General features: G+C 42.5%; 1 protein-coding gene and 1 non-coding gene across 5 annotated transcripts in view; one reads left to right on the top strand and one right to left on the bottom strand.

Moving 5' to 3' along the window:
* ARIH2 (ariadne RBR E3 ubiquitin protein ligase 2) overlaps window positions 1-16,995 on the top strand; it is a 45,179-nt gene that overhangs the window by 23,938 nt on the left and 4,246 nt on the right. For all 4 annotated transcript variants that reach the window (XM_012538264.3, XM_033413140.2, XM_033413141.2 and 1 more), the window contains 9 exons: window positions 4,540-4,607; window positions 7,349-7,412; window positions 8,896-9,046; window positions 10,199-10,320; window positions 11,574-11,683; window positions 13,052-13,169; window positions 14,162-14,212; window positions 14,303-14,324; window positions 16,727-16,878. In XM_012538264.3, coding sequence (XP_012393718.1) covers window positions 4,540-4,607; window positions 7,349-7,412; window positions 8,896-9,046; window positions 10,199-10,320; window positions 11,574-11,683; window positions 13,052-13,169; window positions 14,162-14,212; window positions 14,303-14,324; window positions 16,727-16,878 — 858 coding nt within the window. The remainder of the gene's footprint in view (window positions 1-4,539; window positions 4,608-7,348; window positions 7,413-8,895; window positions 9,047-10,198; window positions 10,321-11,573; window positions 11,684-13,051; window positions 13,170-14,161; window positions 14,213-14,302; window positions 14,325-16,726; window positions 16,879-16,995) is intronic.
* On the bottom strand, window positions 9,926-9,998 carry TRNAE-CUC (transfer RNA glutamic acid (anticodon CUC)). Its single transcript has one exon. It is a non-coding gene; the product is annotated as a tRNA-Glu (tRNA).

The raw sequence follows: 16,995 nt of genomic DNA, 5'->3' as shown, positions 1-16,995 counted from the left end.
GATTAAAATGTTGAAATAATATTTTAGATATTTTGGGTTAAATAAAATATATTTATAAATAAATTTTAGTTTTCATTTGTTTGCTGCTATATAGAAATACTTTTGGTTTTTATATATTGGCATTCTATTTTTTTATCTTACAAAATTTGTGAGTTCTACTAGTTTTGTAGATTCTTTTAGGATTTTCTGTGTAGTCATTTTATTTAGGAATAGAGACAGATTTGCTTCTTTTTTTAATCTTTTATGTCTTTTGTGTGTGTGTCCTTTTTTTTTTTTCCTTTCCTTATTGCCCTGGGTAGGGCTTTCATAATGTTAAGTGAAATGATGAGCGTGGTCATCCCTGCGATGTTCCTGATCTTAGCATTCACTATTTCATTATTGAGTATAATGTTTTCCATAGATGCCCTATATTAGATTCAGGCAGTTCCATTTTTCTTCCTAATTTGCTAAGAATTTTTGTCTTGAATGATTATTGAATTTTGTCAAATGAGTTTTCTTGCATCTACTGAAATGGTCATTTGGGTTTTTTCTGCCTTTATTTTGTTAATTCAGTGAATTGTCTTAGGAGTTTTCACATGTTAAATCAGCCTTTTCTATATTGCTGGATTTAATTTGCTAAAATATTTGGATTGATTTTTGTGTTTTTGTTCATAAGGCTTATTTGTAATTTTCTTTTTATATTTTTGTTAGGTTTTTATATCAGGGTTATGTTAGTCTCATAAAGTGAATTTGGAAGAAGTATTCCTTCCTGCTCTAGTTTCTGAAGTGTTTACTTAATATTAGTTTTGATAGAATTCACCAGTAAAAACTTCTGGGTCTGGCATTTTGTGAGAAAATTTTTTATCATGAATTCAATGTCTTTAATAGATATAGAGCTATTCAGTTTTTATTTTGTGTCAGTTTTGGTAAGTGTTTTTCAAGGAACTTGTCAATCTCATCTAAGATATCAAATTTATTAGCATTTGATTATTCATATTTTCTTATTTTCCTTTTAATACCTGTAAGATTTGTAGGGATAGTCCCTCTTATCACCCTTGTTATTGGCAATTTGTATTCTCTTTTTTTCTTAATTGTTCTAGCTAAAGTTTTTATCAACTTTATTGATTTTTTTAAAGAATCAACTTTTGGGGGCTTCCCTGGTGGCGCAGTGGTTGAGAGTCCGCCTGCCGATGCAGGGGACACGGGTTCGTACCCCGGTCCAGGAGGATCCCACATGCCGTGGAGCGCCTGGGCCTGGAGCCATGGCTGCTGAGCCTGCGCGTCCGGAGCCTGTGCTCCGCAATGGGAGAGGCCACAGCAGTGAGAGGCCCGCGTACCGCAAAAAAAAAAGAATCAACTTTTGGACTTTATTGATTTTCACTATTTGTTTTGGATTTTATTTCTGTTTTTATCTTTTTTCTTCTTTTAACTTTGTCATCTTTTTCTAGCTTCTTAAGGTAGTCCCTTATGTCATTGATTTTTGGACCTTTATAGTATAAATACTTACATTTGTAAATTTCCCTCTTGGCATTATATTAGCTGCATCTCACAACTTTTATTATGTGGTATTTTCATTATCATTCGTTCAAAACATTTTCTAATTTTTCTTGTGATTTCTTCCTTGACACACAGGTTTTATAGAGGTATGTTCTTTAATTTCCAAATATTTGCTGTATAAGAAGAAATAGGGCATGCTTGGCAGAGAACAGTCAGGGAGCCTCTTGGGGTTGCTGGAATCATTTGGTCTATTGCTGGACTCCTCAGGGCAGTAGTTCTGCAGTGGGTCCTAATGACTCTTGACTAACGCTTAAGGTTCATCTTGTCAGTACTGGAGAGCTGTGACGGGTTTTAAACAGGTTGGGACTGATCCTGGTAAGACGTGAAAGCTCTAAGAATAGTCTGTTATTGTAATTGTTACATGGAGGCTTTAGGAAACTCATCCTGGGGGCTATGGGTGGCGGGGGGTGGGGGTGGCGGGCAGATAATAGACACTGGCATGTCAGTATATAAGATACCTTTCCTTTGTCCAGGTGATAGTGAAGCCCTTCTGATGGAAGTGTTTAGGAGAGGCAGGACTAGAGATTGTGCAGTGGAATGGTGGTGATGGAAGAGGGTGGAGTGGTAAGGAAGAGCGAGACATAGAGGAAAATGCTGATGCGGATGTAGGAGTGTGATGTCTCCAGTGACAAGATGGGCATTCAGGAGGAAGAGCACATTTAGTGTACCTGAACAGGTTCTGCGAGACTCATCACAGAGACCATTATGTTTGTTGAATTTGGCGACAAGGGAGTTTATATTGCCTGGTACATGTGTATAAAGAATAGTATATCCACTGTCGGCAATTCCAAATAGATTGAAATTCAGCAATTAAAATAAACATTTTGACAAACTGTGAACCAAAATTGAATTCATATTGGCAGTTATACCCACTGAACTTTCGAAGTATTATATATATTTTCTAGCATGATTCTTGAGAATAGCTCTAACATTTTGGGGAGGAGGTGGGGGGATACGAAAACATCTTATTTCTGCTCTTGAGAGTCTTTGTTTAAATTCATCCTAACTATTCTTGCCTCATGGTCTTGTGAGTATCCAAAGTGGACACATTCCACCAGCTAAGGGTTTGCAGTTTAGACAGGGGTAATAGTCCCAGGCATGCTGGAAATAGTGACCTATTATTATTGAGAAGGGCCCTCTTTGACCCCTGTGATGGAGAGAATGGTGGACTCTATCTCTGTGGGGAGAAGCTCAGATTAATCTGTAATTACCTTGGGGTTCCAAATTTTGGGGCAAGAACTTCCTAGTTCTTAGTTTCTAGTCTTTTCCTCGATTAGACTCATAAATAAATAAGACTTTTAATCTTCTTATTACATATTGATCTGATAGAACCGCAAATTTGTTTTGAACGTGATATGGTCATATGTGTTCCTTCCTAAGTCATTAGTTTTTTTGGCTGTCAGTGGTTATCACCTTGGACCCATTTTCCTTTTGGAAAAGGTTTGACCTTCTCATTGTGAGTCCTTTTTGGGTGAGTTCCCTGGTTGCCTAGTGGTTAGGATTTGGGGCTTTCACCGCCATGGCCTGGGTTCAGTCCCTGGTCGGGGAACCGAGATCTCGCAAGCTGCATGGTGCAGCCAAAAATAAATAAATAAATCCATAAAAGAAAGCTTTAAGTCGTTCTTGATAATATGTAATCCTAACTACTAACCGGTTGTTAGTTGCTTGTCAAAACAGTCCAGCAAGAGTTCGTCTTGGTTCTGCTGGAAGATTTTTGTTCTCCACAATTGGACATATAAGAAGAGTGGAAGACTTCCCCCAGTTGTTAAGTGTTTTTATATATATATTTAGTTAGTTAGTTAGTTTATTTTTATTTATGGCTGTGTTGTGTCTTTGTTTCTGCGTGCAGGCTTTCTCTAGTTGCGGCTAGCGGGGGCTACTCTTCATTGTGGTGCGCAGGCTTCTCGTTGGAGTGGCTTCTCTTGTTGCGGACACGGGCTCTAGGTGCTCCTGTATGAAAACTCAGTCCAGTGAGCAGAGTACCTTGATTCAGTAGCACCCTCGTGTTTTGCAATGCTCTCTCTGGGTAGCCTTATCTAGGCCTCCAAACACATCCTAATCTTCTGACGCCCCGAGCCGGACTAGAAGATAAGGCCCCCTGGTGGTCCAGTGGTTACGATTCTGTGTTTCACTGCTGGAGGCCTGGGTTCAATTCCTGGTCAGGGAACTAAGATCTCACAAGCCTCACGGCCAAAAAGAAAAAGATTAGGCCCCCACCCAAGTCTTGATGTTCAGGGTTCTGTTTTGTAACTAGCTTACTTTCCTATTAACATTAAAATTAATATATGAACTACTTTCTGTGTCAGTAAACTTAGCTATGCAACATCCTTTTCAGGGACTGCATATCCTGTATCATTTCCTCAGAAAAAATTTACAGAGGTAGAATTGCTAGTTCGGTGCACCTTCTGAGGCTCTTTGATAGCCATAACCATTGTGCTTTAAAGGAGAATGTAGGGGCCAGAAAGGCTGCCCACGGACTTCTAAATTCTCCTTGCAATTAGGGCTCATTAGTTGCCGGGAATTCAGAGATTTTAAACAGGGGTGTTTTTTGTTTGTTTTGTTTTTCTGGGTTTATACAAGAAGTCCAAGCCTGAGGTTTTCTGCAAGTAACAGGCCTAACTAGAGGTGCACTTACCATGTATAGCCTCCTACAGCAGCTTGAGGAAACAAATCACATTAGGGAACCTAACAGCTCTTTTTCTTAAATTGGATGCTGGGTCGTTATTTACTGTAAATAGCCCCTGATGGTTTCGCATAAGTTTCAAATCAAACTAATTTCTTTGAAGGGTCGTTAATGAAAACAAAGATCGAAAAATCAAGAGATCCAAGAAATCACTAAGACTATAAGAGTCTGAACTTAAAAGATGTAACAGAGAACCAAGAGGAAGAATTCGAAAGTCAAGCCTGGGCCTGCAATAGAGATGAATGTATGCATTTCTCAAAATGCAGAGCACTCTGAAAGAAACTACATTATAATTTGATTTCTTTTTTTTTTCTTTCTAGGTATCTCATTCAGTTGCTAAACTTATATTAGTTAATTTCCACTGGCAAGTCGCAGAGATAATGGACAGGTAAGGTGTTTGGGGGAGGAAGAAGAGATGGCATTGCCCATAGCTCCTCTCTCTGCCTACCCGCCCAGTGATGATTATTGTTTATGTTTTGGAGAATGTCCTTAACAGTGTGCAGATTATATTTTTAAAACACTGGATCATAGTGTATAGCCTTTTTTTCCTCAGTATATGGTGAACATTTTCCCATGTTTTCAGCATATTCTTTCTACCCCAGTTTTAATGCTGGCACAGTATTTTATTATATAGATGTTCCATACTTTTCCAAACCCCTGTTGTTGTACAGTGAAGTTAGGTCAAATTTTTTATGCCATTGTTAATTTTTAATCAGTGCCCTTCTAGATAACACTTGACAGTATCTCCAGTTATTTCTTTCAGACACATCAAGTGAGGAATACATCATGACATAGTGCATATTACCTTCAGAAAAAAGGTCAGCTAGTTTACCCCGCACTTCCAGAACCAGAGCCCTTGAGGCACACAACTTGGAGTCTCAGGTGTCCTGGAAGTTGTCAGGAGGAGGGGTTCTTCCTCCTTACGCATCCTCTAAGGGGGTTCCTCTAAGAGGCATGTGCTTCTGTCTAGCTCAGGGTTTCTCATCCTAAGCACTGTTGATGTGTTGGGCTAGATAACTCTCTGTTGTGAAGGGACTGTTCTGTGAATTGTAGGAGGTTTGGAAGAATCTCCAGGGTCTACCTACTAGAAGTCCGTAAATCAAAAATGCCTCTGGACTGCCAGCTAACTCCTGGAGAACAAAACTGCTCCTGCTGAGCAGTACACTGGTCACTACCCCTGCTCTTTCACACCACAGTGAGTCTTCCTTCTCTGTATGGTGTGATTCTGTTGATCGGCAGAGGAAGATCATTATGCCTTTCCTTCTCTAGGCTAAGAAGGCCAAACTAGCCAGAGCAGCCCAGCCTGATCAGGAAAGAGCAAATGCATTCCTGGTTCACTAACTGCACTCTCACTGTCTATACTGAAGAGCTGAATACAGTTAGGTAGACTTCCAGATGAACTTCCCTGTCTGCACTGCTATCCAAAACTCTGGAACCACATAGGTTCCGGTAATGGGTATCTAGCACTGTCCAAACTCTCTAGCCTAACTTGGGGATGGAGACAATTTGGATAGCTATAAAGATACTAAGAATAGTAGTGTGAGAACTAGGAATAAAAATTAAAGTAGGCATTCTGACTAGGCAGAGTAAGGAAATCATGTATATGAGATGTAGTTCTTCCCTGCTCAGATTCCTGGTGTCTTGGTAATGTGATTACCTGGACTTTGTGTGGCACTTTTATTGCCACATGATAACTGTTTTTATTTTTAAATGTATTTATGCCATACCTCATTCCAGAAAGGAATTAAATTTTTATTATGAAATTTTTTTCCCCAAAAATGTGTGAGTGTGCACTCACATGCCATATTTGTGATGTATATAGGTTTTAAAGACAAATAAAGCAAACAAAGAAACCCTCTGACCTTTACTCAGACACCTCTCTGATGGCAATCCCTGCCTGGCTACAATCCCTTCCTTTTCCAGGGCGACCAGGACCTTGAATTCGGTATTGATCATTTTCTTATTTATTCTTAAATTATATATCTTTTAGTTTTGTATGTTTTTAGAACTTTACAGGCATGGAATCATATCATATGTATTCTTCAACTTTTTAAATTAACAAGGTTGAACATTATGACATCTTATCCATCCTCCTGTCAAAAACTATTTGTGAGTTTTTAGTTTTTTGCTGTTAAAAATAATGCAACTCTGAAAACTGTTGTACATGACTTATAGTGTCACATAATTTTTCTAGGGTTAAGTACAGAAAGTGAGTAGCTGGTCTGTAGAGTATGTGTTACTTCAGCTTTACTAGATAATGCCAAAATGTTGTCCAAAGTGATTGTACCATGTTATATACCCACTAGTGGTGTAGGAGTGTCAGAATTAAAGTTTTACAGTCTGGTGGGTGTAAATGGCATCTGGTTGTCTTTAATTTCAATGTCCAGGTTATTAAGGAGGTTGATCATTTTTTCCTATGTGATTTGTGCTTCCTCTTCTGTGAAATGCCTGTTATGTCTTTTGCCCATTTTTCTAATTGTTGTTTTTCATTTCAAATGGACGTTTAGGAGTTTTTGTTTTGTTTATTCTGAATATCAGTTGTTTACCAGTTGTATATGTATTGAATTATCTTTCAGTTTATAGCTTGGCTTTTCACTTTATCTTGTCTTCTGATGAACTGAAGTTCTTTTGGCTTGCGGGATCTCAGTTTCCTGACCAGGGATTGAACCTGGGCTACAGCAGTGAAAGCCCAGAATCCTGACCATTAGACTACCAGGGAGTTCCCTGAATTGAAGTTCTTAAATGTAGCATACAGAGTTTTCCTTTATGCTTTGCTTTTTCTGTGTCTTGAAGATATCCTTTCCTATTCTGAAGACATAGAGATATTTGCTTGTAATTCTAGAAAGGGACTTAAAGCAGATATGGTCCTTCATAAGTATTTTTCTTATAGTTGAGTGCCTTTAGGACAGAGTTGTTATTCTTATACCAATTGAGAGCTAAAAAAATTGAAAAAGCAGAAAGTATTTGTAGTAAGGTAAAAAGCCAGCTTGGTTTTGCGAGAAGGTAGTTAAAAGACAAAGACGCTTCAGTGTGACTGCAACACATGTTGGTCTATCCTGTTTTTGTTCAGAAGTAAAACTATTTGTCTTCAGGTTCTGATTCCCTTTACTTCTGCGTTTTGTTTTGTAGATACAAGTCTAATTGTGCTCAACTGCTCGTTGAGGCTCGAGTTCAGCCCAATCCGTCGAAACATGTGAGTGTCTCCTCCTTGAATAAGGCTTCTCCTGTTGCCCGTGGCTCTTTCTGTGGCTCACATTGTTATTGAGAACCATCTTGCCTTGTTTGTAGTGCAATATGCCCATGATATTTGTTCCAGCATAAGCCTAAATCTTCCATTTCCATTATAGTTTGGAAATTTTCCTCATAGATGAGGAGTGAATCATTGCCTGCCCTCTCCAGCCTCACCTTTTTCCTTGCACTTACCTACAGCCTGTACTCTATTCCTGCTGTGTTCTTGGTGTTCCCACTCACCACATGCCTCTTTGACTCTGCTTGTGCCTTCCCTGGTCTGGAATGTCCAGATTCTGTCCCCATCTCTGCTTGTGGAAATGGAACTCATCTTTAGAGACCCACATCCAAGCCATCTCTCACAAAACATATCTCCTGGGACCACTCCCCTCCAAACTCCTCTATTTATATCTTTAAACCTTTATGTGTATGTTGTAGTAATTCACTCATATCTTTTCAGCTCCCCTACTAGACTGTAAGTGCTTTTTAAGTTTAGGAATCAATGTATAGCAATTTCCTCTGTATCTGAGAGTTCAGTCAGCATTTGTCAAATGAATGAGGGCCATGTTAAAAGCACTCTCAGGAGGGAGAATTGGGGCTCAGATCACCACATAACTTCTGCAGTCTCTTAGGAGAAAATTTCTAGGAGAATACTGGACAAACATGAGAATACGGTCCTTTTCCTCAAGTTATTTTTTGTATTCCCAGTAAACTAACAAGAACCTAATGTTAAACATGTAGTGGACTTTTTCATTGGTTAGTGTTTTTGGCTGGGGTCCCCAGATTGTCTTTGCCAGTTTGTGTAGCATGGTATGGATTCTGGAGTTTAAGCTTTACAGTTATTTGCCCACAAACTAGAAGAGTTTCTTCCCTTGTAGAAGCCTTCCTCATCTCTCTAAATTAATTGTATGTGACATCTCTTTGGTATGTTAAGGATGAGTTGTAACTTGGTAAAAACTGTAATACTCTATGTTTTGGACATATTGATATGGGAAAACCACTGTCTTTGACACGTAAAACTGCATTGTGGGCTGTTAGAGGCTCACACTCAGCCTCTAAGCACCTATATGGCTGGGTTTGTAGTACTTGTTGAGGAGCAACTCTGTGCTGTGCTGAATGAGGGCAGTTTTCAAAAGAAACCCAATAGTCTCTGAAAGAAGGTGGATTGAATGACCTCTGAGGACCTTGACAGTTCTGAAATCCTGGTCTTTTCAGCCTGACGTTATAAACTACTGTTAGTTCTCATTTCCATCTTCTCTCTGCCTCTCTAAATCCTAGTGATTCATCAAGCCTAGTTCAGTTACCACCTCCTTCAGAAAGCCTTCCTGATAATATGCTTTCTGCTCAAAACTGGAACTCGCAGAGTGCACACATTGCAGTTGAGTTCTGACACTTGTTGCGGGGTCAGAATTGCCTCCCATGGCTCATATCACTCTGCCTCTCCCCAGGTCCCCACAACCCATCCCCCTCACCACTGCGCAGTGTGTATGCAGTTTGTGCGGAAGGAAAACCTACTGTCTCTGGCCTGTCAGCACCAGTTTTGCCGCAGCTGCTGGGAGCAACACTGCTCAGTACTTGTCAAGGATGGCGTGGGTGTGGGTGAGTCTGCCATAGGATTTATAAAAGGCTGGCATGAAGTATTTAGCTTTAGCTCTGCCCTTTTAGGTTCTCAGGTCAACTGAGTGTTTTCTTGTGAGCCTAATTGAAGTTTTTATTGTCAGAACCATTGGTTTCCAAACACATCTGTCTGAACAATGGCAACGTTTAGACCTGAGCAAAATGAGAGAGTTAAGGCTAATGTTTGGGCATATATGTAAACGTTGGTGTGAATGCAAGGCTACCTTCTCTTGCCTTTTGGGAGAACTGTCCTTTAAGCTGCCTACCGTATCTATCTTGATTCTCAGAGTGGCAGCCATAACTCAGAAACACCTAGAGAGTTAGCTGTTATTTAGGAAATATAAGCACAAATCAAACTTGATGATCAGTTAAAGGAATATTTAACTATGACTTGATATTTGAAACTAAATCAGCATTACTTTAATTGTGTCTGCAAAATCTCATTGTATTGACGGTAATCACATGCATGTAATATTAAACATCACAGAACTAAATTGTTAGTTAATAACCCTATAGGATTTTTTTTTTTTTTTTTTTTTTTTTTTTGCGGTACGTGGGCCTCTCACTGTTGTGGCCTCTCCCGTTGCGGAGCACAGGCTCCGGATGCACAGGCTCAGCGGCCATGGCTCACGGGCCCAGCCACTCTGCGGCATGTGGGATCTTCCTGGACCGGGGCACGAACCCGTGTCCCCTGCATTGGCAGGCAGACTCTCAACCACTGTGCCACCAGGGAAGCCCACCCTATAGGATTTTTTAAACAGTTTTGTTTTTTATTGGTGCTGTTTGTGATATATATGATTTAATTTGTTTTGTTTTTGTTGGGGTTTTTTTGGTGGCTCTGTGCGGCTTACAGGATCTTAGTTCCCTGACCAGGGATTGAACCCAGGGCTCTGGCAATGAGAATGCCAAGTCCTGACCACTGGACCATCAGGGAATTCCCTATCCTATTTAATTTGGAATAATATTTTAGTTGCATCACTGTGCAAATATATTAATTTCTCTCTTCTTTGAATAAATTCTGATGCTTTAGGGGTTCCTTACATAGAATCTGAATTTGTTGGTTGAACTCAGCAAATATATTATCGCTGTGTCTTCTGCGATACAGTTGTCCATCAGGTTATCTTTGTTCAACAGGTGTCTCTTGCATGGCTCAGGACTGCCCGCTTCGAACACCAGAGGACTTTGTGTTTCCATTGCTGCCCAATGAAGAATTGAGAGACAAATACAGACGCTACCTCTTCAGGGACTATGTGGAGGTATGCCCAGCCCCTGTTGTGCCCTCTGTCTTCCCAGGCCTGCTTTTCATCAGATGCTCACCAGTTACTTTATAGACTAGACTGCCAGTAGATGCTTTCGTTTGAAGAAAGAGCTCCACGGCTTTAAAACAGTTTGAAAACTACTAGAGTGCTAGTGAATCCCAGGTCTTTTGCTTCCTTGTTATGTATCCCTTGACCCATTATTTTACCTCTCTGAGCCTTGGTTTTCTCTTGTAGAATGGTCAGGCATCCCCACCTTATACAGAGTTGCTTAAACAAGCTGTTGTATGTCGGGATAAACACAAGTCAGGCATATCTCAGGAGTTGCTGTTCTGTTCAGTTCACTGTGTGGTTCAGCACAAAGAAGAGGTGTTGCTTTTTGGGCAATTGGAAAACTTGTTCAGGTTTTCAGCATGGTCACTTTTGGAGTCCTTCCCCTCTATTGCGCTACCTGTTCAGGCTTGTTTGTTCTATGCAGCATAATTTTCATCTTTGTCTTTCATGCCCAAGCTTATTGGATTGATTGACGGTCTGGGTTGTCTCATGCACATGCCACAGGAAAAGCAATGCCTTGTTCCTTGTGCTGTTTTCTGCCTTTGGTAGATGCCTGAGGGTCATTGAGCCCCTCAGAGACTTATGCGCAGCTGAGTGGTCTCTGTTCCTTTCCAGCCCTGGTCCGTATGCCCTTTCATTTCAGAGACACACTTCTGTATTCCATTTTGTCATGTAATCTTAGAGCATTCTAGTGAGTTGCTACCTAGTTTAAGCTAAGCATTCAAAGGTCATTTTCAGGGATCTCCCTGGTGGTCCAGTGGTCAAGAATCTGCCTTCCAATGCAGGGGATTCGGGTTTGATCCCTGGTTGGGGAACTAAGATCCCACATGCCGCGGGGCAACTAAGCCTGTGTGCTCTGGAGCCTGTGCGCCACAACTAGAGAGAAGCCCACATGCTGCAACGAAGAGCCCACACACCTCAACGAAAGATCCCGCATGCCACAGCGAAGATCCCATGTGCTGCAACTAAGACCTGACGCAGCCAAATAAATAAATATTAAAAACAAGCAAACAAACAAAGGTCATTTGCACTACCTGCCTAATGTCTGGTCTTCACAACATCCATCTTGAATTCCTGTAGCCCCTTGATATAAGTCATCAGCTGGAAGAACAGAAGGTGTTTGAGTACTCAGGGAGGTCTAATTTGGAGGCACCAACTAGGGGATGTCCTCATTATTCCTCCCCTTGGTGTGTTCACAGAGTCACTACCAGCTCCAGCTGTGCCCTGGTGCAGACTGCCCCATGGTTATCCGGGTACAGGAGCCCAGAGCTCGCCGAGTACAGTGCAATCGATGCAACGAGGTCTTCTGGTAAGAGTGAGTGTGGGTGCTGAGCAGCCCTGGGCTTGTGCCTTCCCCTGCTCTAAAGCATCACTGCCGTTGCTCTTATGAGGGTGGGGCTGGGAGAGGCAGGGTCGTTGAGCCAGAAGAGCATCTCTGTTCCACGTGGGCAGGGTTTGTACCTAGCATCTCATGTTCCATGAGATGTTTGATAATAGTCAGTCTGGAGACAAGAACGGGGCACAGATTCTTGGGGAATGTGCTGTGGTTATGCTGCTGAGACTCATGGCCCAGAGACTGCATGTCTGTATGGGTGTGTATCTACCTGCACAGATAATTCACATACTACTGTATTTGAAAGCAACAACCATCAACGTTTTAATCTTTCTCTTGGCCTTTCTGCTAATTTTATAACACTATAATCCATAAATGTGTTTATATTTACCTGGGGTTTACTCTATTCAGTAGACATGATGGGAATAGCTAAAGTATACTGAAGGCTTACCAGAGGAAATGCTCTGTCCTGATCATTTTACCTTCATTGTCACAACAACTGTGTATGATTGTACTGTTGTTACTCTTATGTTATAGGTGAGGAAATTGAGGTGCAAGGTAATGGCAGAGCCATAATTTAGGTCCAGACCTGTCCCCAATTCATGCCTCCCTGGAAAATTCATGGTGGGGCTTCAGAGAAAGTACGTAGAAAATGTGGTATATGTGCATATGTGCCTGCCTCTCAAGATGTTGTTGAGGGAGTCTGTGATTCACCAAAGGTTAAGAACCACTAATGTGGTTGCTTTCCATCCTTTGTGTCCTGCATTATGAACTTCTTTTCCCTGGGACATGTGTTAGGCTACCTGCCTGAGAGCCTTTATCCATAACGTTGTGTTGGCTTGGACAAAAGGGAAATTAAAAACATGGGAGCCTGGCCTGATGAATGTTGGAGTGTTTTTCTTTTCTGATTTTAAGTTTCAAGCATTGTCAGATGTATCATGCCCCCTACAGATTGCACAAGTGCTGGCATTGTGCATCCTGTGTGCACATCTGACTTGGAGATAAGCCAAGGCTCCCAGAACTGGATCTCATTCCTGCCTTGGGCCTGAGTTGAGATATCTTAGAATGCATCCCCATGCCCTTTGGGAAGCTGAATTCTGAATTTGATATCCTGTCAGGAAGGATTGACACCACATAAGATATTTGAAACAAACATTTCATTTGGGTTTATTGAGAGAAATTCACACAGTACTTCAGTATAATCCTGGGTGAGAAAAGGTCTCAGATGCCTTCATAGGTGACGTTACCTCTTTGAAAAGCTCTAATTCAGGATCTGTTGGCTTGGACAGAAGGAAAATGAAGAACACAGGATCTGACCTAACAATTATCTTTTCTGGTTTTAAGTTTCAAGTGTCGTCAGATGTATCACGCCCCCACAGACTGCGCCACAATTCGGAAATGGCTCACGAAGTGTGCAGACGACTCTGAAACAGCCAACTACATTAGTGCTCACACTAAAGACGTAAGGACTGTATCTTACCTGTCATGGATCTGCCCTCCTTAGTGCTACCCAGGGCCTTGCCCAGGAGATGTACCGTCTGAGAGCAGAACAGGGCTCTTGATGGAGGCTCTTGATCAGGGCCTCAGGGCTCTTGATGGAGGCTGCCCAGACCTGGCAGAGTTTGTAGCAATTTATCATGGTATGCACCGAGTGCATTTATTTTAATAAATTGCTGAAATGCTTGGAGAAGTTTGACCCTTAGGAAAACTAATTAGAAGAAGACTAGGTTTTATTGAATGTTTCCCAAGCTTTAACAGCCCTGGGAGGGAGGTAGTTGATAGCCACACATAATAAATAGCAGAACTCTAATGCAAGCCCAAGCCTGCCCAATTCTCATTCTGGAAACTTCCCATGGGAAAGCATGGCCTGTAGCCCCTTGAGTTCTGCACGACTCAGCACTCAAGGATGTACCCTGTGCCAGTCACACGCTGAGTTGATGCACCCACAAGCACAGCTGTGACCATGACATCATTAAGCATAGTCCTTTTCGTGGCAATGGAAGAGCACAGCATCAGACTGATCTCTGCATTGCTGCCTGGGGTTGCTGGCATCTCTCAAATGAGAGCGAGCTTTAGAGGTTATTTCCTTGGCCTCTCCTGGAAGCAGAAGTTCAGGCAAGCTGATGAGGACTTAGTCCAGTGTGGCAGCTTTTACGCTGCTTTGGCGTTCCTCCCAAGCAGGCAAGCTCTCTACTGACTCAGCTTGTGCTTAATCTGAGCGGCCTCGTGGCAGGGACAGATGGTGCTTGGAGTGTTTCAGAGCCAAACATGCTGACCTCATTTCCTTGAATTGCTGTTCCAGCCTCAGCGACCCGCCACATTTAAGTGAGATGCTCCTCCCCAGAAGTGCTCGCACGATGAGCTACTGGGCACGGGTGCCGGGAGCTTTGTGTAATTTGTCTTAGAACCGGCCTGATGGTGCGTGAGCCTAATGGCACCCTTCTGTCTCCTCAGTGTCCCAAGTGCAACATCTGCATTGAGAAGAATGGAGGCTGCAATCACATGGTGAGCAGATGCCTGTACGTTTTGCTTATGTGACATGGAACCTTTGGTCAGCGTGCTCTTAACATGTTCTCTTCTGTTTCCCTCTGACAGCAATGCTCCAAGTGTAAACACGGTGAGTCCCAGGCTTGATGTACAAGGCCCAGTGGCACAGTCTCTGTTTCTTGTGCACGGGTCTCCACTGCTTATTTAGTGAGTGCTTTTGTGGTGAAGTGATAAAACAGAGGGCAGCCTCAGTCACTTATAGTCATGATAACCAGATTAAAGCATTTATTGATTTATTATTTTTCGGTCCCTTTTATAATCCCACTGCCGTCTTGCTGACGCATGTAGTCAGAAGTCAAGTTTGGGGTGACTATTAGACCCTCGTGAATCCTCAGTCATCCAAGAAGAAGGTTTTAGTGTGTTCTTTTTATTTTTGCCAAGGCAGGTAAGTAGCATGGGCTTATCTGGGCTGCCTTACAGATACCTTTTAAGCAGGCTGTACATGGTTTTACTGGAGGCAGTAAAATAATAGTTTTCCATTGAGGTTTTTTTTATATATATATATATAAATTTATTTACTTATTTATTTTTGGCTGCGTTGGGTCTTTGTTGCTGTGCGTGTGCTTTCTCTAGTTGTGGCAAGTGGGGGCTACTCTTTGTTGCGGTGCATGGGCTTCTCATTACAGTGGCTTCTCCTGTTGTGGAGCACGGCCTCTAGGCGTACAGGCCTCAGTAGTTGTGGCTCGCGGGCTCTAGAGCTCAGGCTCAGTAGTTGTGGTGCACGGACTTAGTGGCTCCGTGGCATGTGGGAACTTCCTGGACCAGGGCTCGAACCCGTGTCCCCCTGCGTTGGCAGGCGGATTCTTAACCACTGTGCTACCAGGGAAGTCTCCTCTGAGGTTTTATAAAGTTTTCAGAGGGGGTTTTGGCCTTTCAGGCCTCCGTCATCTATCAGTTGTAGGTTACATAGAACCTGTTGGTTTTGCTTTCCTTTCCTGCCAGATCAAGTAAAGAAATAAAATTCCTTTGGGTAGAAAATATGTCTAGATAGGTTTCTTACACAGCTGCTTAGATGCCAACCAGGAGGCCATGAGAGTTTCTCTTTGTAAGAGCCTGACTTATGCTATTCCTGTGTTCTCCCAGGAGCACACTGTAATCAGAGTAGACGAGGCAAGGTTTTAGACTGGAGTGGTGACCCTGAAGTGTAGAGTGAAGATAGGCCGAGGGTAGTGGCATATTTCCTCAGTGATATCGCACCCTAGCTTTTCTGCATGTTTGAATGAGAGGGACATACATGATCCACTTAGAACAGTGCACAAGACATACGTACAGTTTAAAGAGAAATGACAAAGTGAACACGCGAGTACCCACCACATTCTTAGTACTGAGGAAGTCCTCTGTGTGTCCCTCCTCAGTCATAGTCTCCCCATCCCTTACTGCCCAGAGTTAACTTCCATCCCTCACATTGCTGTATAGTTTTACTACCTGTACAGGCAACCCTAAGCAATGTAGTAGTATTTAAAACAGTAGCAAACACAACCTAGCTGACTGAGGAGAAAGCAATATTGCCACTGTTCAGTGAAGCCTCCTAGGAGAAGAGAAGTGAACGACCTCTGGGTCTCTTGATTTGGCTTTAGCTTTAGCTTCTCCAGATTTTACAGAAGTCCCTTTTGGGAAGTCATTGAGCCAACTTATGGAGTGATTCCTGGGAAACAGGGTTTACCACTGTCGGGGTCTCTGGCAGAGACAGAACATAGAACTGTGGTTGGCCCCTCTCCATTAAGCCACAATAATTGTTCAGATGTATAGCATCCATAGGGGATCTTTATTTTTCCCTCTTTGCTTCCTCAGTATGGAAACAGAGTCATAATTCTGGGTATGCACTATTGGGTGGGTTTTATGAAAATGTGCTTTTTCTTTTTTTTGGCCTCACTGTGTGGCTTGTGGGATCTTAGATCCCCCACCTGGGATTGAACCTGGGCCACGGCAGTGAAAGCACCGAGTCCTAACCAGTGGACCGCCAGGGAATTCCCATAAAAATGTGCTGTTTAAGACAGAAGAAAAGGGGGAAAAGTCTTTCTTTCCAGTTTCATGTACAACACCTAGGACAGGTGTTGAGAGTGGGACATAGTCAGGTGGGCACATGTGTTTTCTGAATGACCAGGTGGGCTTCAGTTGGACAAGTTTCTGCTTGTCACAGAGGCATTGGCACAGCAGACCAGTGGCCTTGTACAGTCAGCATCTGCTTGTGTTGGATTAAACGGCACAAAGCATATGTGTTCATGAAACTGAGACTATCCGTAGGCTGTTGTTCACATCAGCAAGGACAGGCTTACAGGGACAGTGGAATGTGACAGGGATGAGTGGTATACATTCCCTCTGTAAAGAGGCACCCTTGGAGAGTTCTGGATAGGTGACCCCCCCACCCCCCACCCAGAGCAGGATCTGTCTGTTTTCCTGCTTTGCCTATGACTTTGGAGGAATGTGGGCTTGTCTCGTGTGTGTAAATACTTCTTTCTCTATTCTGTGTAGACTTCTGCTGGATGTGTCTAGGAGATTGGAAGACCCACGGCAGCGAGTACTATGAGTGCAGTCGGTACAAGGAGAACCCTGACATTGTCAATCAGAGCCAGCAAGCCCAGGCCAGGGAGGCCCTCAAGAAGTACTTGTTCTACTTTGAGAGGGTACGCATCCAGAAGCCTGGAGGGTGGGCTTCTTCCATTTGGCCTGCTGGGTGAAATTCCCAGTGACTGGTAGCCACAGCCAGCATGCTCACACAGAAGTCAGGAAGTGGAACTCCT

Source organism: Orcinus orca, chromosome 10 (genome assembly GCF_937001465.1).
Source record: "Orcinus orca chromosome 10, mOrcOrc1.1, whole genome shotgun sequence".
Lineage (NCBI taxonomy): Eukaryota > Metazoa > Chordata > Mammalia > Artiodactyla > Delphinidae > Orcinus > Orcinus orca.
The sequence above is the reverse complement of the archived record's forward strand: the minus strand, read 5'-3'. Positions and strand labels throughout refer to the sequence as shown.